The 25,238-nt window shown below is 41.1% G+C and overlaps 1 protein-coding gene across 2 annotated transcripts in view; it reads left to right on the forward strand.

The window, feature by feature from the left end:
* Positions 1–25,238, forward strand: part of letm1 (leucine zipper-EF-hand containing transmembrane protein 1) — a 90,042-nt gene that overhangs the window by 19,002 nt on the left and 45,802 nt on the right. For both annotated transcript variants that reach the window (XM_043711899.2, XM_043711983.2), the window contains exons 2-5: positions 348–405; positions 6,675–7,128; positions 22,831–22,974; positions 24,470–24,607. In XM_043711899.2, the coding sequence (XP_043567834.2) occupies positions 348–405; positions 6,675–7,128; positions 22,831–22,974; positions 24,470–24,607 (794 nt within the window). The remainder of the gene's footprint in view (positions 1–347; positions 406–6,674; positions 7,129–22,830; positions 22,975–24,469; positions 24,608–25,238) is intronic.

The following is a 25,238-nucleotide window of genomic DNA, read 5'->3' on the forward strand; positions in this document are numbered from 1 at the left end:
TTTAAATGGACGTCATATCTAGGCTAGACTTTAACATAGTCCAGCATCTATTTCATGCACGTTTATGGCACAGTTATTTGACAAATGGGGAAAATGAATAGAACAGAGTCTCTTCTGGTATTATGAAACGCAGGTGTCTAAATGTATTGATACCTTACTTAATCCGTAACTTAAAATTTCTGCTGTCCTTTTACTTCATAGCAAACTTCTTCCTATTGTTGTAATATGTGATTAATGAATTTGATTTGTTTGGAAAAATAAATTCTTGTAGCCTTTTGCCAATTCCCTATCTTAGTTCAGGGAACATATTTATGCCATGTTTATCCTTTACTTGCTATTTCTCCTAGGTTGTCTTGGTGAAATTGCCTGTCTCAAGTGTACTGCACTAAGGTTGACAAATCACAGGTAAGCTAACTATTTATTGTCAGACAGTTGTGGATTTCTACAAGAATAGAAACCAGCAAAATTGTTTCATGTTGAGTGTATGTATTTCAAGTTAACTTTGTTCATTTCCCTTTTTTCTCTTACCACAGCTGCTCATGGGGATGTTCTTTAAACAGAAATATTAGTTGGGTATAGACCAATTCTCTATAATCCTCAGTGTTCCATAGTGTCTTGGACTGAATTATTCATTATTCTAAATTATTCAAATCAGTTTAACTGGTACTGAAAATTAATTACCCTCAGTCTCCCATTTCAAATATTGGTCCAGTTTTTCCTTCACCTTTCCATACCATGTTTTTTTTTTAATATATAAAGTCCTTCCAGCTATTCAAAATAGCATGAGGTTCACTTTCATCCTTTTAAAGGACGAAAGAATTTATTTTGGTATCGTTATTGGTCATTATTACATGAGAAATGATAAACTGTCAATCAGGCACTGAGAAAGTACACTCTGGATTTGTAGCAGGATGCGAAAGTTCCTAGTTTCACGACTGAAACCCAAATTAGTTGGCCTTAAAGAGATCCCTGGCCAATACAACTACAAATGGCTCTTGTAATTTTTTTCACTGGTTACTGATAGTTTTCTGAATAATAAATAGTTATTTTGAATACAGTACTACTGGGGGTCGATCAGTCGAGTTGCCTGAATGGCTGATTTGCAATGCAGAGTGAGGGGGTTCAATTTCTTCATTGGCTGAGGACTGCTTCTCAACCTCTCCACTTGCCTGACACATGGTTATTCTCAGTTAAATAACCACCTTTCTTGAATGAGAGAGCAGCCCTATGGTCTGCTAAGACGGTGGCGAATTTACATTTACTACTAAATTGCTTTGTTCATTTGGATTTTTTAAACTATGCTTCATTGATGAATGAAAACAATTTGAATTTATCTGGGGTGAAATAACAGGTTGCTCTGTTATCTGATGCTTTAAATCTATAGTAGCATGCATGAGAAAACGATTCCTGCTTTTCAAGGTGCATGTCATTGTTGGACAGCACTGTCACAACTACTGGGCTTGCAGTGACCTTATTGGTGACTTGATGTTGTGTATGTTAATGGGAAGCCTTACTGCTAAGACCCAGAGGGACCATGCTCTGTCTTGGCATGCACATTTTCCAACATTTTCACTGGATAAATGGTCGGGTTGAGATCTGAGCAATTTTCCAAATATTCGTTCTCTCCTTTTAGCTCCCTGGCAGAGCTCAATGCACATTGATGTTAGTTCACCTGCCATGTTCCTGATCTTTCATGTGCTCCTTGTCCCTGAGAGTACTTGAGTGATGGAGTGTTGAAACATCTTTTTACTGTATCATGCCACTTCAATGTCAAAAATATATCTGAATTCCTTAATCAGTTTGAAAGATCCTGTTTTACGGTTCGTGTCTGTCTATTCTCTCTGAAAATCAGAGTGATAACACATGGCTGTTTCCACATTAAAATCTCCCAGTTCCAAAGTTCAGCTTTTGACTCCATATAAAAGTATCAGAGAAAAATTTCTAATGCAACAAAAATTAGAAGTCAAGTCTGCCAACAACTTAAAGTGCCTTTTGTAACTTGAAGAAAACCAAGTTTGTAATCAGTGTTCAGAGCAGAAACACTTTATTACCTTTTAGAATATGCAGCTTCTTCTAACTTGAAGCAATTCTTCAGTATGTGGTCTTCTGAAACTGTCATTTCTGCCTTATGATGAGCAATTCAATAAAACATTACGTGCATGGCTATATTTATCTCCCATATCTAACTACTTTAGAAGAATTTAGATCACAGTATCCAGTTGATATTGATCTTCAGTGTTTTCATTTGTGTGATATTGATTAAGTAAATGTTACTAAATTTCATAGCTACTTGCTAATTTTGTGCATTGTATGCCATTGATTTATTAGCAATGCATCTTAAGCAGTTTATGGGATCAGATTGATGCTGTTTTTAGCATATATGTAATTTTTATCAAGTCTCCACTCTTTTGGCATATTTCCCCCATGTATTTTTTATTAATGTCTGGATTTATTTCCAAGACTTGGACTGCACTGAAGATAATTTGTTACAAAACTAAATTTCTTAAAGGAATCTAATGATGCACCAACATTCTTAGAATGATTGAAGTTCTGTCTGTCTTGGAATAAAAGCCTGCAGAAAAATCTATTTTGCACATCTCTCTGAATTTGGCATTAGTGGAAACAGATAAGGATGACATACGAGGACAATTAGAAAGTTCAACAGAGAGCGTAATAATAAAGTGCACACCTGTTTGAGGATATCTTGCTATCAGATGAATGTCACTCCAGGGATACTGGCATATTTCATTTTGCTGATGAGAATTAAGTAAGTTTATGGCTGCAGTTTGTTGTGGAAGAGCGTTATGTAGTTAGAATTAGAAAATCACAAAAGAATATCTTTCTGACTTGTCGCCTGCAAGAGTAGTTCAGGTTCTCCCACTCATTTCCCCACAGCTGTGCAAATATTTCCTCATCAGGTATTTTCCCCAATTTCTTTGGAAAGCCATGATTCCTTGCGACCTTGGAGACAATTTCAGTGCATTCCAAATCCCAATCATATGCTATGGATTAATGTAAGTGGTCGGGTATTTTTGGTGGTTTGGACTGTGCTGTATGATTCTATGACAATACATAAGGTAGGCTTTCCTCCTGTCATCTTTGCTGTTTTCCCTTTTGCAGTATACTGATGCACTCTGAGATGGTCTGAGCAGCAATTATTTGCCGTATCATACAAAAGACCAAAACGGCAGTGAAGTCACTGTAGGCAGTGCAGTCATTCAAAATGATCATGGTTAATCATATCTTGGTCTCAATTCTACCTTTCACCTAACTTCTTCCATCACCCTTCAACTTCAGGCTCCATGCATGCTAATTGTGTGTGGGCACATTGACCCCTGTTTCCAGATGCCTCTGCATGCACAGCAGCAAGGAGAATTAGTGAGTATTGACATTAAGCTCAGCAGTTGGGCAAGATTGGTTGACCAGATATAAATAGTACAATATCACAGGGTTTAGTTCTTGGGGCCCCAGCTATTTAGAATCTAGATTAACAACTTGGTTGCAGGGATAGAAGGTACGAACAAAATTTACATATGAAAACATCACCCACCAAAACAGTGGGAAGCTAAATTGCAATGAAGAAATTTTACAAATGGATATGGACAGGTTAAGTGGCATGTAGAGTTTAACATGGATAAGAGAGGTTATTTATCTTGAGAGAAAAACAGAAAAGTAACTTATGGTCTAAATGGAGAGAAATCGGAGTGTTTTAGTGCAGCAGGATCTGGTGTTCTTGTGCATGAATCATAGAAAATGAGTATGCAGGTACAACAGGTAATAAGGAAAGCAAATGGAGTTCTGGCATTTATTGCTAAAGAAACAGTAAATAAAGTAAGCAATTCTTGCTGCAATTGTCCAAGGCATTAGTGCGGCTGCAGCTGGTGTTACGTACAGTTTTGATCCCCCTGAGGCAGAATGTTGCAATTCAGAGGGAGTTCACTAGATTGATTCTAGAGATACGTGTCTCTTATGAAGAGAGATTAAAAATCACAAACCAGCTTATAGTCCAACAGGTTTATTTGGAAGCACTAGGTTTCGAAGCACCGTTTTTTCATAAGGTGGTTGTGGAGCTTAAGATCATGCTCTCAGAATTCATAGCCAAAGGAGTCCAGTGTCATGTATATGTGATACAGTAAGCAATCTTAGATTGACTTTTTCATCTTTTTATTATGACATATGCTGATTTCTGTTCTTTGATATGTAAATCCTACAACTTCAAAGTTTGTGAGAAGATTTGTAGCCTGGGTGCTCGTTGTTGTGGTTCTGTTCGCCGAGCTGGGAATTTGTGTTGCAGACGTTTCGTTCCCTGTCTCGGTGACATCCTCAGTGCTTGGGAGCCTCCTGAAAAGCCCTTCTGTGATCTTTCCTCCGGCATTTGTAGTGGTACCAGATTTGCAGATTTGAAATAGATGAGAAATTACTTCTCTCAAAGAGTCGTAAATTATAGAATTCACCACCCCAGAATATGGTGGCCCCAGGCACTGAATAAATTCTAAGGAAAGAGATGGACGGATTTTTAATTAGTAATGAGTTAGAGAGTTGTGGAAGAGGTTAGGCTAAAATTGGAGTTGAGACCAAGATATCATCAGCCGTGATCATGTTGAATGGCAGAGCAGGCTTGAAGGGTTGAATTGCCTACTCCTGCTTCTAGTTTCCATGTTCTTCTGTTCACTTGTTGGAATATAGCCTACCATTAGACTGTCTCCAAATGGTTTCTTAAATTTGAAGAGTCTTTGGCCCTTCTTCCGACAGGAACAGTTTTTCCCCGACTTACTACGTTCAGACCTGTCGTGATTTGAGCTCCACTGTAAAATCTGCTGTCATGTTTCTCGAAGGATAACAGTTTGTTTCTCCAATCTATCCATGTAAATGCAGTCCCTCATCCACAGAAGTGGTCTCTTAACCTTTCTGCACTTTCTCTTGTGCCTTCACATCCTTCCAAAAGGCAGCCTCATGTTTTAATAATGTCTCAATCGTGGATTTTAGCCTGAAATTGACCCCCATGTTTTCCAAGTTTGATCCTTCAACCACCCTTTGTTATGAAGACTTTCTTAAAGTAGCTTAATTTCTGAATAGTTTTGATTTCTAACTTCAACATTCATGTCTCCCAACCTAGACGACTTCCCGTACAAGTAGAAAATGTTTCTCTGCACCTGATCAAGTACTTTCAAAATAATAAAACCTTTAAACTTATCACCTGAGCCTTGAATATTCCAGGAAATAAAGCTGACTTTATGTAATCTCTTCTCATAGTCTAACTGTTTAACCCTTGGACCCAGGTTAATCTGTCTGATTCTTTCAAGGATGATAAGCCTTTGCTTAGTTTTGTTCTCCAGAACTATAGTGCTCCAGATTTGGGCTAACCATGAGCTTTATATGTCTGTAAGAAAAGTTCTAATCATTTTCCTCTTCCCATCTTCATTAACCTATTTCATGTTTTTCTTGTACTTGGTCATACTATCATTGACTTTTACAGATTGATTTTATAATTGTTGTGATTTATTGGACTTAGAATAAATTTGAAATGTAATATTATTCTGATATGATTTCAGAGGTGCAACTGTGCACGTACAAATGAATCTCACAGCTATTTTTGCATTGGAAACCGACACCTTGTTTCTATAAACAAATATACCGATTTTGTTTACTTTTGCTTCAAGATGAATGAATTCCTGCAATATTTAGATTATTCATTTTCATCTATTAATGGCTTTTTGTAACCTGTTCATCCATAATGCTTTCCACAGCTTTCATCAATCAAGTGAGCAGTTGAGGTATAAGACAAATTCTCGTAGGGCTTTTTTATTTCAGCTCTATTACATTACATTTAAAGTAACAGTCACTTCTTCAGAAACTTATCAGATAGTTTCTAGAAATTCATTTAAGTTCATGGATAGTCTTCCTCCTGTTTACCACGGGTTATTTCCTAGTTTGCGTCAGTGTTTTAGATGTGATCTGCTTTTCACAAATCCATGTTGTTTGTGTACAGCCCAAATTACTAGGAGTTTATCATTTTGTTCTCCAGTAACATCTACATAACACATAGCAGACTAAAAGGTCTACATTTTCTTGGTTTCTCTGCATCCACAATGACCTCCCTACTTTGTGGGGCTTTGCCCATCTTTACTACCTTTTTCTCCAGCACTGTTTTCTTTTTGACATATACTTAACTTCAGCAAGTTGCAGTTTTGGTTAATTGTATTCTCCCATGTTATCCTCCCTGTCAATTTGTAAGATGGACACAAATTAATGCAAGAATCCTCATCCATTTGTGGAAAGAGCACAGATGTGTTTCTCCATGACCTTGCTATATCGTGCTTGAGTTCTATCCAACCTACCAAGTTTTTCTCATGCTATTTGTCATAGAGTGAATTGCAGAGTAAGCTGTCAAGTTAGTTAGTTATTTGTGTTGAACAGGTTGCCTTACTTAGTTCTAGCACTTAACCTTAAATAAGTCCAGAATAAAATGTATTCCACCTTGATGCCAATTGATTGATAGCTATTTTAGACTCGATTACTTTTGCTAGGTGCAAATCAGGATATTTCTGTAAGAATTTAAGTTTTTTTTCTTTGCAGCAAATTATCTAAATTCTTTCAGAAATAAATGGAGATTTACTATGTTTCTTAAATTTAAGTTGTTTGAAATAATTTTTATTTCTGATCTATTTTTCCAGAAATGTTTGTTTCAGAAACTGCAGCATAGTGTCTTCGATCAACAATCCTTTGCACATAAGAGACCGCTATAACAGTTGGACAAAAGGACCAAAACGTTTGTACTGTGGGCTGGTGGGTGCTCCTCTGCCCTGCACTTCTACCAAGATGAGTTTTACTGGAACCCATTGTGTAGCAGTAAGATGGTGGCATTCTACACATCACATGTATGACGACTCCAAGGTTGAAAAATCTCTGAAGTCTCTGAAGGATAAGAATAAGCGACTGGAAGAAGGTGGTCCTGTGTATAGTCCTATAGAACCTGAAGTCCGCAAGTCCCTGAGTCAGAAGATTGTAGATGAAGTAAAACACTACTATCATGGCTTCAGGTTGTTATGGATTGACACAAAGATAGCAGGCAGAATGCTTTGGCGGATCCTGAATGGGTATACTCTGTCAAGGAGAGAGCATAGACAGGTATATGAACAGACACCATTTGTGCACAATTTTTAGCTCGCTTTCTAAATTGAATTCCAAGGTTTAGAAGACTTTTCAGCTTTTATCAGAAATGTAGTAAGTCTTGGTAATCTTCATTGGAATGAACATGGCATTGACTAATTATTCTTAGTACATAGGAGAGAGGAAAAACTGAAATGCAGACACTTTAAGTTCTGCCTCTGCCACCCATCTCTTCCTCAGTTGTAACTTGCTGTCAATTCACCTCGTTTTTAGAGTCTACAAAAGCTTTGTTTTACTAATTCCTGGCCTGGTCCATAACAACAGTACATGCATAAGTGCCAGTACACTTCTATTGCTTGGAGAAAGTGAGGACTGCAGATGCTGGAGAGTCAGTCGAAAACTCTGGCACTGGAAAAGCACAGCAGGTCAGGCAGCATGCGAGGAGTAGGTGCCCTTCATCAGTAATTCCGGATGAAACAAAATTAATGAGCCCCTTGGTATTTTGTTTAAATTCAGTTGTAGGACATGGGCATCACAAGTTGGCCAGCATTTATTGTCCATCCCTCGCTTCCCTTGAACTGAGTGGCGTGCTATGCCCAATAGGGGGTCAATTACTGTGGCTCTTGAGTCACACAATAGATGAGACCAGGTGAAGATGGCAGATTTCCTTCCCTTAAGGGCATTCATGAGCTAAATGCGTTTTTCTCACAATAGACTGTCTCACAGTCATCTGGAATTTAGCTTATGTCCATATTGTAACCAAGACTGTGGTGGAACTCAAACTGGACCTCACTAAGTCAAGGCGCAATTTAAGAATAGGTAGACAAGCCTTTATCCAAAATCCGAAAAGCTCAATGTCGGAAAGTTTTTTTTTGTGAAGTTTTTTTCACGTTAACAAGGTTGTTTGGCGTGCAAACAGTTAACCCAACACCACACCCACTCGATGTGTGTCACTCAGATGCAACGTGTTGGGGTGCGGCCCAGCACTGGCAGGCCTTAATTCTGTTTCAGGGCCCGTTTTACTCACAGTAAGTCTGTTCTTTGAGAAGGGTTTTTAAAATTTCACTGCCAAACTGTCACTTTTTTGTTCTGAAATTCGAAAAATTCTGAATTCCGAAAACCAGCTAGTCCTGAGCATTTCAGATAAAGGATTGTGCACCTATGTTGAGTAAGTAGGAAAGATGGCCTCACGATCCTGCCTTCACAGTGACCATGCCCTCAGTCATGTGACACTACCAATGTGCAAAATAGGAATCTTTCAGAGTAGAACTAACAGCTTAGAGCTGAAGAGCAGAGAGGTTATGCTGGAACTGTGTAAAATATTGGTTAGGCCACACTGAGAGTGTGCGCAGTTTTGGAATCCACATGAGGAGAGAGACCAGAAAAGATTTACCAGGATATTGCGGCTGGAGAGAGAAAGTTGTGAAGAGAAATTGGAGACACTTTTTTTTTAACCTTGGAGCAGAGGAGACTGAGGGAGGGCTTGATTGAGACATGTACAGTTATGAGGGGCCGAGATAGAGTAGACAGGAGTGATTAATGATCAGGAAGCATAGATTGAAGGTAAAAGGTTTTGTGGGGATGTGAAGAAAAATATTTTTACCCAGAGAGATGGGAATCTGGCATTCACTGCCTGAGAGTATGGTAGGGAGAGAAATCCTCAACGTTTCAGAAGTATTTAGATGTGCACTTGCTATACAAGGCTATGGGCCAAATACTGTAAAATGAGGTTGGAATCGTTAGTTGTTTGTTTGTTTGTTTTTGACTGGAGCAGGTGTGATTCGGCAAAGGGCCCTTTTCTGTGCTATCAATCTCTCTATATGAAACTAAGTAGCAAGTAATGTTATGTAACAAGTGCCAAGCAATTATATTCTCCAGCGAGAGACCATCTAACCATCTCCACAGGACTTTCACTCTATTGCTGAATTCCCCCACTGCCAACGTTGTTGGGGTTGTCATTATCCAGAAACTGAACTGGATCACCTGTCCAAATGCTGTTGCTGCATGAGCAGGTGAGAAACTGAGGCTTCTGAGAGAAGCAACTTTCGTCTTGATTCCCTAATGCTTGTTCAGCATCTGCATGGCACATGCAAGGGTGGTGACATAGTTTTAGCTTGGCTGACTGCTGCTCCAACAATGCTCATAGCTTGAAACCATCAGAACAAAGCATTATGCTTCATGGATGCCCATCCATGAGGCTAAACATTCACACTCTCCATCTACAACACAGTGGCAGCAGGGTGAATCAGGTACCTGATGTTCTGCTGCAACTTCAAACAATACAGCACAGGACCAAGCCCTTTGGCCCTCCAAACCTGCGCTGACACATTTTCCCCTTCCAGACTTAAAATCTATTCACTAAGAGGATCCATATCCCTCTATTCCCTTCCCATTCATCTATTTGTCTGTGTGCTCCTTGAATGCTGCTGCTTCCACCACCACCTGTGGCAGTGCACCCCAGGAACTCACCACTTTATTTTGTGTGCGGAGAAACTTGCCTCGCACATGTCTCTAACCCTCGCCCCCCCCCCCCCCCCCCCCCCCCCCCCCAGCCCATTAAGCTTCTATCAGGTCACCCCTCAGCCTCCTGCGTTCCAATGAAAACCAACCTTCGGGTGACGAAGGGGTAGTGTTCCGAAAACTTGTGATTTCAAATAAACCTGTTTGGATTATAACCTGGTCTTGTGTGACTATTTGACCTTCCAATGAAGGCAAACATGCCATAGGCCATTTTTACTTCCTTAGCTACCTGCGCTGCCACCTTCGGTGATCTGTGGACGTGGACACTCCGATCTCTGTATATCAGTACTCCCAAGGGTTCTGCCAATCACTGTATAATTTCCACCTGTCCTTGATCTTCCAAAATGCATGACCGTTTGTCCGGATTAACCTCCACCTGACACATTTCTGCCCATAAGTCCAATTTATCTATATCCTGCTGTATCCTTTGGCAATTATCCTCCCTATCTACAACTCCAGCAATCTTTGTATCGTACGCAAATTTTCTAATTAGACCAAACACATTTTCCTCCAATTCATTTTATGTAGACCACGAACAGCAGAGGTCCTAGCACTGACCCTGGTAGAGCACCATTAATCACAACCCTATATTCTGAAAAGTATCTTTCCACTGCTAACCTTTGTTTCCTATGACTTAGCCAGTTCTGTATTCATCTTACCAGCTCACCCTGATACCATGTGACTTCACCTGTTGTACCATTCTGCCTTGAGGGATCTTGTTGCTGAAGTCCATGAATACAGCATCAATTGGTTTTCCTCAATCATCTTCGTTACTCTCTCAAAGCAATGTTCGATCAAGTTAGTGAGCTGCAACCTACCATGCATAAAATCATGCTGTCTCTTGTTAATAAGTCCATTTGCTTCGAAATGCATGTTGATCCTGTCCCTGATAATCTTTTGCAATAATTTCCCAACCACTGATGTGAGGGTCTCAGATCTATAATTTCCTGAATCGTCCCTGCTATTATTCTTAAACAATGAGACAACATTAATTATTCTCCAGTCCTCTGGGACCTCACCTGTGGCCATAGAGGATACGATGATGTCTGTCAATGCTCCAGCAATTTGTTCTTTTGCCTGCCTCCATATGCTGAGATAGATCCCATCAGGACCATTTGGGGTTGCATAACTATTTAGCATGTGGAGGTCTCGTTCATTATTGAAATTAACCATACAAATTGCTCCACCAGTTAATGGCCATGCACCAACACCCACAGAATCAAGAAAGAGCAATGAATCTGTCAATCCTTTCCATGAAGGGCCTTAATACCTTAATACTTTAAGATGCACAGCACCTCTTACTTTTTAATACCAACTTAGCTTACCTGAGATCATCATTCACCAATTCCTTCTCTTTGAATATCGACACACAATATTTGTTTAAGATCTCACCTACCTCTTCTAGCTCCACACACAGATTCCTTCCTTTGTCCTTGAGTGGGCCAATCCTTTCCCTGGCTACCCTCTTGCTTTTTATATGTGTGTAAAAATCTTTTGGATTCTCCTTAATCCTGTTTGCTAACTACTTTTCATGATCACTTTTAGTATTTCTAATTCTGTTTTTTTTGCTACTTTGAGGGCTTTCAATTCCCCTCCTCCGAGACGTTACATTTGCTTCCTTTTTCTTTTTGACCAAGGTCGTAACATACCTGGTCAACTGAGGTTCATGTAATTTGCTATACCTATCCTTCATTCTCTCGGAAACATGCTGCTCCTGAGCTCTTATCAACTGCCGTTTGAAATACTCCCAATTGTCCCATGTGGATTTGCCCTCAAACAGCCGCCTCCAATCAACTTCTTGCCTAATACTGTACTGTTGTAGTTCGCCTTCCTCCAATTTAACACCTTCACCCGAGAACTGCTGTTATCCCTATCCATGAGTATCTTAAAACCCACAGTATTATGGCCACTACTCCTGAAATGCCACCCCACTGAAACTTCACTCACCTGGCTGGCCTCATTTCCCAAAACTGAGTGCAGTTTAATTTTTTCCCTGGTTGGACTTTTTGTATTCTGTGTCAAGAAATCTTCTTGAATAGTCCTTACAAATTCTTCCCCATCCAAGCCCCTACCCCGTAGTGAGCCCCAGCCAATATAGGGAAGCTAAAATCACCCACCACGACAACCTTGTTGTTTTTACATCTTTCCAAAATCTGTCTACATGTCCTCTATCTCCTGTTCGCTGTCGGGAGGATTGCAGTATACCCCCGGCCTTGTGATTTTCTAGATTTCTAGATTACTTAGTGTGGAACAAGGCCCTTCGACCCAACAAGTTCACACCGACCCGCCGAAGCGCACCCACCCAGATCCATTCCCCTATATTTACCCCTGCACCTAATACTATGGGCAATTTAGCCTGGCCAATTCACCTAACCTTTGATCTTTTCGATCCTTGAGTTATATCCAAATTGCCTCAATGCATGAGAATTCTGATGTATCCAACCTCAGCGCAGCTGCGTGATATTCCTTTACTAGTAATACAACTCCTTTCCCTTTACATCCCCTTCAATCACACCTGAAGCACCTAAATCCTGGGACATTCGCCTGCCAGTCTTGTCCTCCTTTCAGCCAAGTCTCCATAATTGCAATGATGTCATAGTTCTAAATACTAACCAATGCTCTAATGTTAAAGTACTTATTTGAAACAGCGCAGGGAATCCCTGATGAACTCTACCTGTAAGCCTCTCTTGGTCCCTCCCGGAGATCAGATTACATTACAGTGTGGAAACAGGCCCTTCAGCCCAACAAGTCCACACCGACCCGCCGAAGCGCAACCCACCCATACCCCTACGTTTACACCTTACCTAACACTACAGGCAATTTAGCATAGCCAATTCACCTAACCTGCACATCTTTGGACTGTGGGAGGAAACCGGACCACCTGGAGGAAACCCACGCAGACACGGGGAGAACGTGCAAACTCCACACAGTCAGTCACCTGAGGTGGGAATTGAACCCGGGTCTCCGGCGCTGTGAGGCCCCAGATCATACTCTGTGGTCGTCTGGAATATAAGACTCTTACAGACAGTTTAGTTTAAATTATTACTTTTATTTACAAATGGCATCAATGTTACACTATAACATACATACCTACAAGCCAGGCTTGAGCTAAGGTTATTCAAACCATTAGCAGAGTAGCGGCACCTGCTCTTACCCTTCGGAGCTCTCTCGGTCTATTCTCTCTCTTGCTGCAAACAAACTGTCTTTATACAGAATTTGATATTAAAATGACAAAAAGGCCACATGTCCTCAATCAGATAAGCAGCAACAAAATGGCAAAAGTTTGCAGAGGAAGAGAAACTCATTGACCGGTCTGAGTACGCTTCAGTAATTAAGCATCATGCACATCGAACTGGGAACCCTGATCAAACCAGGCCCCAAATGGCCGATTGCTTTGACTAGATACCTTCCCTTTGCATGATTATCACATTATGTCCTAATGTCCTAATAATTAGGTTCCCAAAATTCAAATTAAATTCATAACATTCCCAGATCTTGAGCTTCAGGGAACAACCCATAAACAAGGAAAGTTAGAACAAGGGAAGTCAAAAAACACAACTGTATCAATGAAGCAGAAAACTCAGAAAGGGATCATGCTGGAAGGTTGAGTGAAATAGGAGTTGATGGGAAGGGTGAGGGCAGTAACAAATTAGAAATATTATATATGAATGCGCGAAGCATCAGAAATAAGATGGATGAGCTTGAGGCTCTTTTGGAAACTGGCAGATACGATATTGTCGGGATAACTGAGACGTGGCTTCAAGTGGACAGGGCCTAGGAAATGAATATTCAAAGTTACACATGTTATTTTAAGGACAGACTGACGGGCAGAGAGGGTGGGGTGGCCATGTTGGTAAGGGATGATATTCAGTCCCTTGCGCGGGGCGACCTAGAATCAGGGGATGTAGAGTCAGTATGAATAGAGCTGAGAAATTCTAAGGGTAAAAACTCCCTCTTGGGAGTTACCGACAGGCCCCCAAACAGTAGTCTGGATGTCGGATGCAAGTTGAATCAGGAGCTGAAATTGGCTTGTCACAAAGATGTTAGTACAGTTGTTATGGGGGATTTCAACATGCAGGTAGACGAGGACAATCAGGATGGTATTGGACCTCAAGAAAAAGACTTTGTGGAGTGCATCCGAGATGGATTCTTATAACAGCTGGTGCTGGAGCCTACCAGAGAGAAGTCAATTGTGATTCTGGTATTATGTAACAAACCAGAATTGATCAGGACCTCGAAGTGAAGGAGCAAGTGGGAAGTAGTGACCATAATACAATAAGCTTCAATCTGCAATTTGAGAGGGAGAGGGTACAATCGGAAGTGACAATATTTCTGTTGAATAAAGGGAACTATGGAGCTATGAGGGAGGAGCTGGCCAAAGTTCAATGGTTCATTACCTTAACAGGGAATACTGGAGGAACAATGGCAGATATTTCTGTGTATAATGCAGCAGATGCAGGATCAGTTCATTCCAAAAAGGAAGAAAGATCCTCGGAGGAGGCATGGGTGGCCGTGGCTGACGAGGGAAGTTAAGAAACGTATTATGTTAAAAGAGAAAAAGTATAACATAGCAAAGATAAGTGGGGAAAACGGAGGACTGGCAAGCTTTTAAAGAACAGAGGATTACTAAGAAGGAAATACGCAGAGAAAAAATGAGGTACAAAGGTAAACTGGCCAAAAATATAAAGGAGGATATTAAAAGCTTTTTTAGGTATGTGAAAGGCGAAAAAAATGGTTAAGACTAAAATTGGGCCCTTGAAGACAGAAACAGGGGAATATATTACGGGAACAAAGAAATGGCAGAAGAATTGAATTGGTACTTCAGATCTGTGTTCACTGGGTGTTCACACAAGCAATCTCCCTGAGGTAACAGTGGCTGAAGGACCCGAACTGAAGGGAATTTATATTTGCCAGGAATTGGTGTTGGAGAGACTGTTAGGTCTGAAGGTTGATATGTCCCCGGGCCTGATAGTCTACATCCCAGGTACTGAAGGAGGTGGCTTGAGAAATCGTGGATGCGTTGGTGATTATTTTCCAGAGTTCGATAGATTCGGGATCAATTCCGGCGGATTGGAGGGTGGTTAATGTTGTACCACTTTTTAAGAAAGGTGGGAGAGAGAAAGCAGGAAATTCTAGACCAGTTAGTCTGACCTCAGTGGTGGGAAAGATGCTGCAGTCTATTATTAAGGATGAAATTAGGACACATGGGGATAGTAGTAACATGATAGGTCAGAGTCAGCATGGATTTATGAAGGGGAAATCATGCTTGACTAATCTTTTGGAATTCTTTGAGGATGTAACTGTGAAGATGGGCGAGGGAGATCCAGTAGCTGTAGTGTACCTGGAATTTCAGAAAGCTTTTGATAAAGTCCCACATAGGAGGTTAGTGAGCAAAATTAGGGCGCATGGTATTGGGGGCAAAGTACTAACTTGGATTGAAAGTTGGTTGGCTGATAGGAAACAAAGAGTAGTGATAAAAGGCTTTGTTTCGGAATGGCAGGCAGTGACCAGTGGGGTACCACAGGGATCAGTGCTGGGACCGCAGCTTTTTACAAGATATATTAATGATCTAGAAGATGATATTAGTAATAATATTAGCAAATTTGCTGATGATACTAAGCTGGGTGGCAGGGTGAAATGTGAGGAGGATGTTAGGATATTACAGGGTGACCTGGACAGGTTAGGTGAGTGGTCAGATGCATGGCAGATGCAGTTTAATGTGGAGAAATGTATGGTTATCCACTCTGATGGCAAGAACAGAAAGGCAGATTACTACCAAAATGGAATCAATTTAGGTAAAGGAGCAGTAGAAAGAGATCTGGGTGTTCTTGTACACCAGTCAATGAAGGTAAGCATGCAGATACAGCAGGTAGTGAAGAAGGCTAATAGCATGCTGGCCTTCATAACAAGAGGGATTGAGGAAAGAAGCAAAAGAGGTTCTTCTGCAGCTGTACAGGGCGTGGTGAGACCACACCTGGTGTATTGTGAGGAGTTCTGGCCTCCAAATTTGAGGAAAAACATTCTGGCTATTGAGGGAGTGCAGCGTAGGTTCACGAGGTCAATTCCTAGAATGGCGGGACTACCTTTCACTGAAAGACTGGAGTGACTGGGCTTGTATACCCTTGAGTTTAGAAGACTGAGAGGGGATCTGATTGAGACATATAAGATTATTAAAGGATTGGACACTCTGAAGGCAGGAAACATGTTTCCGCTGATGGGTGAGTCCCGAACCAGAAGACACAGCTTAACAATAAGGGGTAGGCCATTTAGGACAGAGATGAGGAGAAACTTTTTCACCCAGAGAGTGATGGCTGTGTGGAATGCTCTGCCCCAGAGGGCAGTGGAGGCCCAGTCTCTGGATTCATTTAAGAAAGAGTTGGATAGAGCTCTCAAGGATAGTGGAATCAAGGGTTATGGAGATAAGGCAGGAACAGGATACTGATTAAGGATGATCAGCCAATATCATATTGAATGGTGATGCAGGCTCGAAGGGCAGAATGGCCTACTCCTGCACCTATTGTTTATTCAATCCATGACAAGCAATTGTACACTCAAATCAGACCACAGAGTTAACCTTTCCACCAGCAGCTTTTCCGCCAGCTTCCGTTCCCCCTCGCCCTCTCTTTTAAGACATCAGTCCCAGTCCTGCCCAGGTGTAACCTGTCCAGTTTGTCCACCTCCCCCCAGAACCGGTCCCATTGCCCCATGAATCTGAAACCCTTCCCCTCTCGCCATCTTTTCAGCCACGTGTTCCTCCTATGTATCCTGCTGTTCCTGCTTTAACTTGCTCATGGCACTGGTAGTAATCCTGAGGTAACTCCCTTTGAGATCCTACATTTGAACTTTGTTCTTGGTTCTCTATGTCCTGCTTTTAGGACTTTCTTTTTAACCTGTGTCATTGGTATCAATGTCTACCACAATCACTGGCGATTTGCAGCTGGAGACACTTGCACACAAAATGTGCCCGGCTTCCCACATTGAGTAAGAGGAACAGACTATGATTTGGAGCTCTCCTTCCATGTCTTACCCGTTTAACTTAACTAATTCTTACAGCGTCAAATACTTTTAATACTGAATTGAAACTGCTGGTCTGCTCTGCTCCAAAAACAATTTCTCATACCTTGCATGCTACTCACCAACAGTCTTTTCCAGAAGCTGTTTAGGCCTGCACTCTTTTACCTGCTGGAACTCTTGTTGCAAGCCAGCTTTTTCATGATAATCTGTCTCCTCTCCTCTGAACCTTGCCTTTTTTTTCGTTAGAGGAAGAACGGGGAGTGGAGACACTATAGTAATGTCGTGGTTGGAGCTGTTCCTTAACACCAGGTTCCTCCACAATGTCTCAGCAACTTCCCAGTTGGATGCTGTTCCTCCTCCTTGTCACCAGGGATCATCTTCCATGATGCCCTTCACACCTATACTGACTGTAAAATCCACACCCAGAATGCAAACTAATGATGTCTCATCCCGTAGTGGTTGGATCCCAAGAATCATTTACTGCCTTGCAAACCCACAATGTTAGAAGGGCAAGGGCAGCAGCTGCAAAGAAACACCATCACACAAGTTCTCCTCGTTGTCCCTCTCTCTGTCCTGACTTGGAACTATGCTGAAGATTGGCATCCCTTTGCTATTGTAAGATCAAAAAATTGCTAGAGCCTTGAGTTTACTGACACCAGATGGACTGGTTCAAGATGGCAGTTTAGTGCCATCTACCTGAGGGCAGTTGGTGATAAGCAAATCTGTAGGCATACCCAACCATCCCAGGAAAAATAAATTTAACAATTACCACAATTTTTTTAGATTAGATTAGATTACAGTGTGGAAACAGGCCCTTCGGCCCAACAAGTCCACACCGACCCGCCGAAGCGAAACCCACCCATAACCCTACATTTACCCCTTAGCTAACACTACGGGCAATTTAGCATGGCCAATTCACCTGACCCTGCACATCTTTGGACTGTGGGAGGAAACCGGAGCATCCGGAGGAAACCCACGCAGACACGGGGAGAACGTGCAAACTCCACACAGTCAGTCGCCTGAGGCGGGAATTGAACCCGGGTCTCTGGCGCTGTGAGGCAGCAGTGCTAACCACTGTGCCACCGTGCCGCCCAGCAAAGAACAGGAACTCACCATTTCGCCTGTCAAATGTATCCTGACACTGAACATAAAAGATAGAACATAGAAAAGTACAGCACAGAACAGGCTCTTCGGCCCATGATGCTGTGCCGAGGATTAATCCTAATGTAAAATAAAATAACCTAACCTACGCATCCCTCAATTCACTGCTATCCATATGCATGTCCAGCAGTCGCTTAAATGTCCCGAATGACTCTGCTTCCACCACCACCACTGGAAAAACACGTTCCATGCATTCACAACTCTCTGCGTAAAGAACCTACCTCTGAAGACCCCTCTATAGCTTACTCCTAATATCTTAAACCTATAACCCCTCATGCCAGTCAATCCTGCCTTGGGGAAAAGTGTGTGGCTATTGAGTCTATCCATGCTTCTCATTACCTTGTATATCTCGAACAGGTCACCTCTCTTCCTCCTTCTCCCCAGAGAAAAAAGTCCAAGCTTAGTCAACCTCTCTTCATAAGACAAGCCCTCCAGTCCAGGGCAGCATCCTGGTGAACCTTCTTTTCACTCTCTCCAAAGCCTCTGTATATTTGCTATAGTAGGGTGACCAGAACTGGACACAATATTCAAAGTGTGATCTCACCAGGGAGTTGTAGAGCTGTAGCAAAATCACACAGCTCTGAAACTGGATCCCCCTGTTAATGAAAGCCAAAACACCATATGCTTTCTTAACAACCCTATCCACTTGGGTGGCAACCTTGATTGATCTATGTACTTGAACACCAAGATCCTTCTGTTCCTCCACACTGCCAAGAATCCTGTTTTTAATCCTATATTCAGCATTTGAGTTCGACCTCCCAAAATGCATCACTTCGCATTTATCCAGGTTGAATTCCATCTGCCATTTATCAACCCAGCTCTGCAGCCTGCAATAGCCCTCGATACTATCAACAGCACCTCCAACCTTTGCGTCATCTGCAAATTTACTCATCCACCCCTCTACGTCCTCATCCAAGTCATTTATAAAAACCACAAAGAGCAGAAGCCCAAGAACAAAGCCCCACGGGACACCACTCATTGCTGACGTCCCAGCAGAATACTTTCATCTACAACCACTCTCTGCCTTTTGTCAGCCAACCAATTCTGAATCCAGATAGCCAAATCTCCCTGTATCCCTTACCTCTGACATTGTGAATGAGCCTACCATGGGGAACCTTATCAAATGCCAAACTGAAGTCCATACAACATCCACTGCTCGACCTTCGATGACCTGTCTTGTCACCTCCTCAAAGAACTGAATAAGATTTGTGAGGCATGACCTGCTCCTCTCAAAGCTGTGCTGACTGCCTTTAATCATGCTATGCTTTTCCAAATCCTATCCCTCAGAATTCTTTCCAAAATCTTGCTGACCACAGACGTAAGACTGACTGGTCTGTAATTGCCAGGGATTTCCCTATTACCCTCTTGAAAAGAGAAATAATATTCGCTTCCTTCCAATCCTCCGGTACAACTCCCATGGAGAGTGAGGCGGCGAAGATCTTTGCCAGCAGCTCAGCAACCTTCTTTTTCGCTTCCCGGAGCAACCTAGGATAAATCTGGTCTGATCCTGGGGACTTATCAATTTTAATGTTTGCCAAAATTTCCAGCACATCAACTTCATCAATCTTGATCTGTTCAAGCCTGTATCCCAGCTCCTCAAAGTTCTCATTCACATTCTCATTGAGCTAGCTTCTAATCTGTAATCCAAATCCCTTGATTCTCCTTTAATATATTTACAGGAGATAAAATTACTTATCTCCATTTGGTTTCTAATAGTAATTGATTGAGCATAAACTATTGTTTGTGGAAGACAGTTTAAAAAAAAAAACACCCTTTGCATGTAAACGTCTTTCCCACAGAAATGGAATTCATGTTTGCTTATTCCTGGACTCCCCAACCAGTGAAAATTTCAGTGCAGTAAATATGACATTTTTCCCAAAGCACAACATTGCACTCAGAAATGTTTCAGTATGTTCTCAATACGTTTTGACTTCCAGACACATTCCTTGTAAAACCTGTTGCCCAATGAGTGCTCCAGTTTCTAGCCTCAAGGGAGACAAGAGCTGCAGTAGCAAATTTTCCCTTTTGCACATGTGCAGTGGCTACCTTAAGCTTTCGTCCTTCACTCAGCATCGAGCAAACTTTAGAATGTGCCAGTCTGTAAAACTCATTGAGGGCAATTTCTTGCATTGGAAGATGAGCACGTTTTGGGCAGACAGTGTCTTTCAGATGGTCTTCCATGTTTAGTTGATATTTGTTTATGGCTGTTTCCAAGTACACAACCTAGAGTGCAATGTGCTACATCATGTAGCTGCTTGGGATGGACATATGCAAAAACTACATTTGTCTTACGTTGTAAAATTGGAAAACTTATTTTGAAGTTGCTACTTACTGTGCAAGGTTGTATTTTGAAAGCTCGTGCTCATAACACTGCAGTGAAAGAGTAGCCATGAGCTCCACAGTGAAGCTTTAAAATTTCTAAGCAACTTCTGAACCCAAAATCATCATCATTTTGTGGTTGATTGCTTGAATAATCTTGTTGCAAATTCCACAACCGTATCCGTACAAATTATCATGTTTCTTCGAAGCGCATTGTAGACATGGTGGATTGGAAAGCACAAGCCAGAATATATGGTAATTCAGTAATTTATATTATGATTTCTGTGCTCAGGTTAATTAATAAAACAAAAAATTCTCTAACTCCAGTATGTTCCGTGCCGTGAGTTAGTGTATGATCAGTTGTTTTGCTTCTGGCCTGCTCATGAGAGTTGCTGATGAAGAAGAGAACAATGGTGAAAATGAATGTGTTGCGTCACTACTTACCAGATGCTCTTGTTAAACAGTGACATTCTAGTCAGAATGTCCTTTGTTTTTATTAACTTAAGCTCAGCATTTTATTTTGAAAGAATGAATAAAAACAATCCAGAATGTCATGAGTAACTTGCCCTTACATTGGGAAATGTGTGTTTTATGTTTTTGCTAGAGATAGGTCTTTAGATTTTTGAACGAAGCTTTTGCAGAATCATCGATTTCCGAAGTACAGAGGAACCTCGATTATCCGAATATCAATTATCCAAATTTCAGATTATCCGAAGAAGATCTCGAGGTCCCGATAGAAACATTACATCAAAAAGATGTTTTCAACACTGATCACTTCTTTTGTTTACAATAATTAAAAATGAATTTGGCTTATTGAAATGCTGCCGAGAACAGTCCTGGACATCGATGGCAGCCCAGGCACCAAATGACTGACCGCCCGCCCCCTCTTTCTCTCTCCCCAACGCTTTCCCTGGAGTTCTGCACAAGAGTGTACCCTAAGGACTCTTTTCCCCAGATAATCTCTCCATCATTGTCCTGGACAGGGTAAAGGTGGAACTTATCAAAAGGTTGACATTAAAAAGTTGTGTGTGTGTATACTATTGAGATTTACCCCCTCAAAGGCAGCAGCAGTCCTGCTGGTGGTGTCCAGTCTGGCTGCTGCCGGTGGTGGGTGGGGGGGGGAATGTGGGGAGGGTGGGGGGTGGTCAGGGTTGGTGGTGGGGGGGTGACCGGGACGGCCTGGGGTTTCAGCATTGCTGTACGTCCCTTAAACATAAGTGTGTGTCTGATCAGAAACAAATCCTGAGACAGAGGGGGGAGCAAGGCAGGCAGAGCAAGGACAATGTAAACTTCAGAAACCTCCGACCGCAGAGGAGAGGCATTGAATCAATTAACCGAATAATCAATTATAGAACGAAATACTGCCAGCCCATCTCGTTGGAATAATGGAGGTTCCTCTGTATATTGCCAAGTCATACTTGCAATTCATTCCAACACACATCTGACTATAGATATTAGGCTAACTGGCCCATAGTTCCCCCCCCCCCCCCCCCCCCTCCGCCACCGCTTCCCACACTTGCTAAATACAATCTGTTAAGACTATTCCTCTGTCTCGTGAATTTTGGGAAATCATAATCAGCATATTATTCCCACTGTATCTGAAGTTGTAGTGTTTTGCTTCACTAAACCAGGGATGAAACCTGGCTTAATTAAGAGTGCTGGAAGCCATCCCAGGAGCAGCACCAGGTGTATTTGAAAATGTGGTGAGCTACGATGGACATATGTCACACTTCATTTTATTTCATGCATACCAAATAATAGAAACAGTGATTTGGGAAAAGAAAGCCAAAAACCAATGGAGGAGATCTAAGTTTTGCAGTCCTGCCAGATAAAGCAGTGAACGGTGGTGAAAATTTAAACAACTAATCGCAGTAGGACTATTGAGTCATGACTATAGGTGGATTGTTAATCTGTAGATGCAGATAATGTATTGGAAACCTGGGTTTCAATCCTGTTTTGGCAAGAATTTGATGACCGTGGGCGGCATGTTGGTTTGGTGGTGAGCCCTCATTAATTTACTGTTTATCTTAATGACTTGGAGGGGAGGTTGTTTCTCCTGTGACAGTATCTACAACCATAGGGTGTAATCTCTGTGTAAGGCTTTACAGATTGAGGAGGAATTTGTTTGGAGGGTAGTAAATCTCTGGAATTCTTTACCACAGAGGGCTGTTGAAGCTGGGCTGTTATGTATATTCAAATTTGAGATAGGCAGATTTTTAATCAACGAATCTAGATTTTGGGGAAAAGGCAGGCAAGTGGACTTGAAGATCATCAGAACAGTCCTGATCTCATTGGTTGGCAGAAAACACTTGATGAATGGCCTACATTTTTATTTGTGGGAATAGCCATCATATTATAATTTGGAAATGAATTGGACAATTTCTTGGAGAGAATTTTCAAGTGCCAGTGAAAGGTCAAGGGAGTGGGATTAATTTAAATAACTGGAACAAAGAAGTGGCATTGACCTAATGGGCTGTATGACTTGTGTTTTCCCACGACAAGCATTGGTTCATTTTTATTGTCAGATACTTCTGAATTACTGGTCCAGTAAATTTACCCTCATAGACTGTACCATGAGGAAAATTATATCAGTTCAAGTTTTAATCGGACAAATCTGCTATCGCTGTCATTAATTGTCAAACATTTTTAAGTGAAATTAAAGGAAATGCTTTTGAACTTTAACTTTTTTTTAAATCTCCTTAACAGTTTCTGAGGACATGTGCTGATCTCTTTCGCCTGGTGCCATTCCTAGTTTTCATCATTGTTCCATTCATGGAGTTTCTTCTTCCTGTTGTCCTTAAACTTTTCCCTAACATGCTTCCTTCAACCTTTGAGACCAAATCGAAGAAGGTGAGTATGTATCGACACTGTGTTTTAGCATGCACTTGTAATCTCTCCAGTCTGGAATGCCTGGGACTGAAGTCACTTTAGGATATTTCTGGATTAATGATATTACATTAGAATGTCTAATACCCAGTGTGTGAACCAGAGCAAAGCATGGATATTTATCTTTGTATGAAGCCTAAAACATTATTAAGACATTATATGTAAGCGTTCATTTATCTCCCAAATATTTATGTTCCTCCTCTCTCAGTGCTCTCATATAATGCACAGGTGTACTCAAAACGCTTCTGTCCTAGTGTATCCAACCTATAGATTTCCTCATTGGAGAGGTTGTAGTGTATTTTAATATTCTAAAGCACCACGTGTCAAATTTTGCATGTTGTTAACTGCTCAAGTTGGACTATGTTTGGTTTAATCTCAATTGTTACAAACCTGTAGTACTTGATCTAAAAATTCTGCAAGTATGTTTGTATAATTTAAGGCAGGTGTTATCTGAATTAGGAAGTTCTAGCTTTTGTCTAATTGTTCCATTATTTGTGCCAATGAAGTTTTAAAAATGAGCCTCAAATTAAGCTTGAGGTGTTTTCAAATTTTTTCCAATGTTTCCACTGCAGAAAATGTACTATGTGCTGCGAAGGTAGTAAACTGCTTTAAAGACCATTAGTTAAACACTTGTAAATAGATGAACAAGAATCAATAGATTAATAGGAATTAATAGATTAACAGGGCAGCAAGGTGGCTCAGTTGTTATCGCTGCAGCCTCACAGCGCCAGGGTCCCAGATTTGATTCCAGCCTTGGGTGACTGCGTGGAGTTTGCACATTCTCCCCGTGTCTGTGTGGGTTTCCTCTGGGTGCTCCGGTTTCCTCCCACAGTCCAAAGATGTGCAGGTTAGGTGAATTGGCCATGCTAAATTGCCCGTAGTGTCAGGTGCATTAGTCAGATGGAAATGGGACTGGGTGGGTTACTCTTTGGAGGGTCGGTGTGGACTTGTTGGGCCGAAGGGCCTGTTTCCACACTGTCGGGAATCTAATCAAAATGGAACATGTTTACAAACCAAAATTTTGCCTAAAAAGGTACTTGATACATTAGTTTCTTAAAAAATATTCACCCTCTAATAATCAAAACATTGTTCTTTTCTTCCTTGACATTGTAAACAGTCTACTTTATATAATACAAGTCTGAAGCAAATGTTTAAACCTGAAACATTGGTCCTCTCCACTACCTGATGCGGTCTGGCTTTCTGTGCTCTTCCAGCCTCCTGCTTGTTCAATGATACATTGGCTAAGACGCATCTCCTACCCCTTGATAGACTAAAATAGAAATTGTTCCAAGTTGGTGAAAACTAGTAAATGTCTCACTTGAACTTGAGTAGAACAAATTAAGTACTTATTGAAACCTGTTAAGCAGTTTATAAAATTGTATTGGATACGAATACTAGAAATGTATTATTTTGAAACATCTCATGTGTTTGAAAGCTAATGAGTATTCATTTCCATTAGGAAGAAAGGTTGAAAAAGGAGCTGAGAGTGAAGCTTGAAATGGCAAAATTTCTTCAAGATACAATTGAAGAGATTGCTCTAAGAAATAAAGCAGCTAAGGGTGATGTTACGAAAGACTTTTCTACTTTCTTTCAGAAGGTAAAATTTAGATTTCAGCTGCACTTCTGGTTTGTTGCCAATATTGAATGCGCAAGTGAAAATGACAGTTGTCCTTTATTTTTAGTATTGACTTTTGTCTCTGTGTTTTATTTAAACACAAGCTTTAGTTCTGAGACAGCAGACTGTGATTGATCTCAATCACCTTCAATTAGTGCTTATCCTTTTGATTTAGTATCCATTAATTGTTATCAGAAGGTAAAAGTATGTATTTGGATTTACGGGACTGAATTTGATGTGAACATTTTGCTGCTCATACTTGCTGTCTAAAGAATGTTGATTGAGGGTATTGATGCCCATGAAGTTATATCCCAGCCTTATTCACTGGCTGCAGGAGTGAGACAGGTATGCGAAGTATAAAGGCTCTAACATTTTTTGCTTTGGTGGATTCACATTTGATCATTTTTAATCTGTGGACACACATGCTTGGAGGGAAATAAAGTTCATCCAAGAAGTTTGAAGCAAATTTAATTATTCCTAATCTGTGATACTTACTTCCTCCTACAAGCAGCTTGTTTCACCTGTAATTTTGGGGATTTAAATTTAAGATGTACGCATTAATTAACATGTTGAAAATGCTAATATAGCAGTGCCTTTGCAACTCACCCAACTG

Source organism: Chiloscyllium plagiosum, unplaced genomic scaffold (assembly GCF_037043375.1).
Source record: "Chiloscyllium plagiosum isolate Xiang-an unplaced genomic scaffold, Cpla_swu_hap1 HiC_scaffold_1, whole genome shotgun sequence".
Classification (NCBI taxonomy): domain Eukaryota; kingdom Metazoa; phylum Chordata; class Chondrichthyes; order Orectolobiformes; family Hemiscylliidae; genus Chiloscyllium; species Chiloscyllium plagiosum.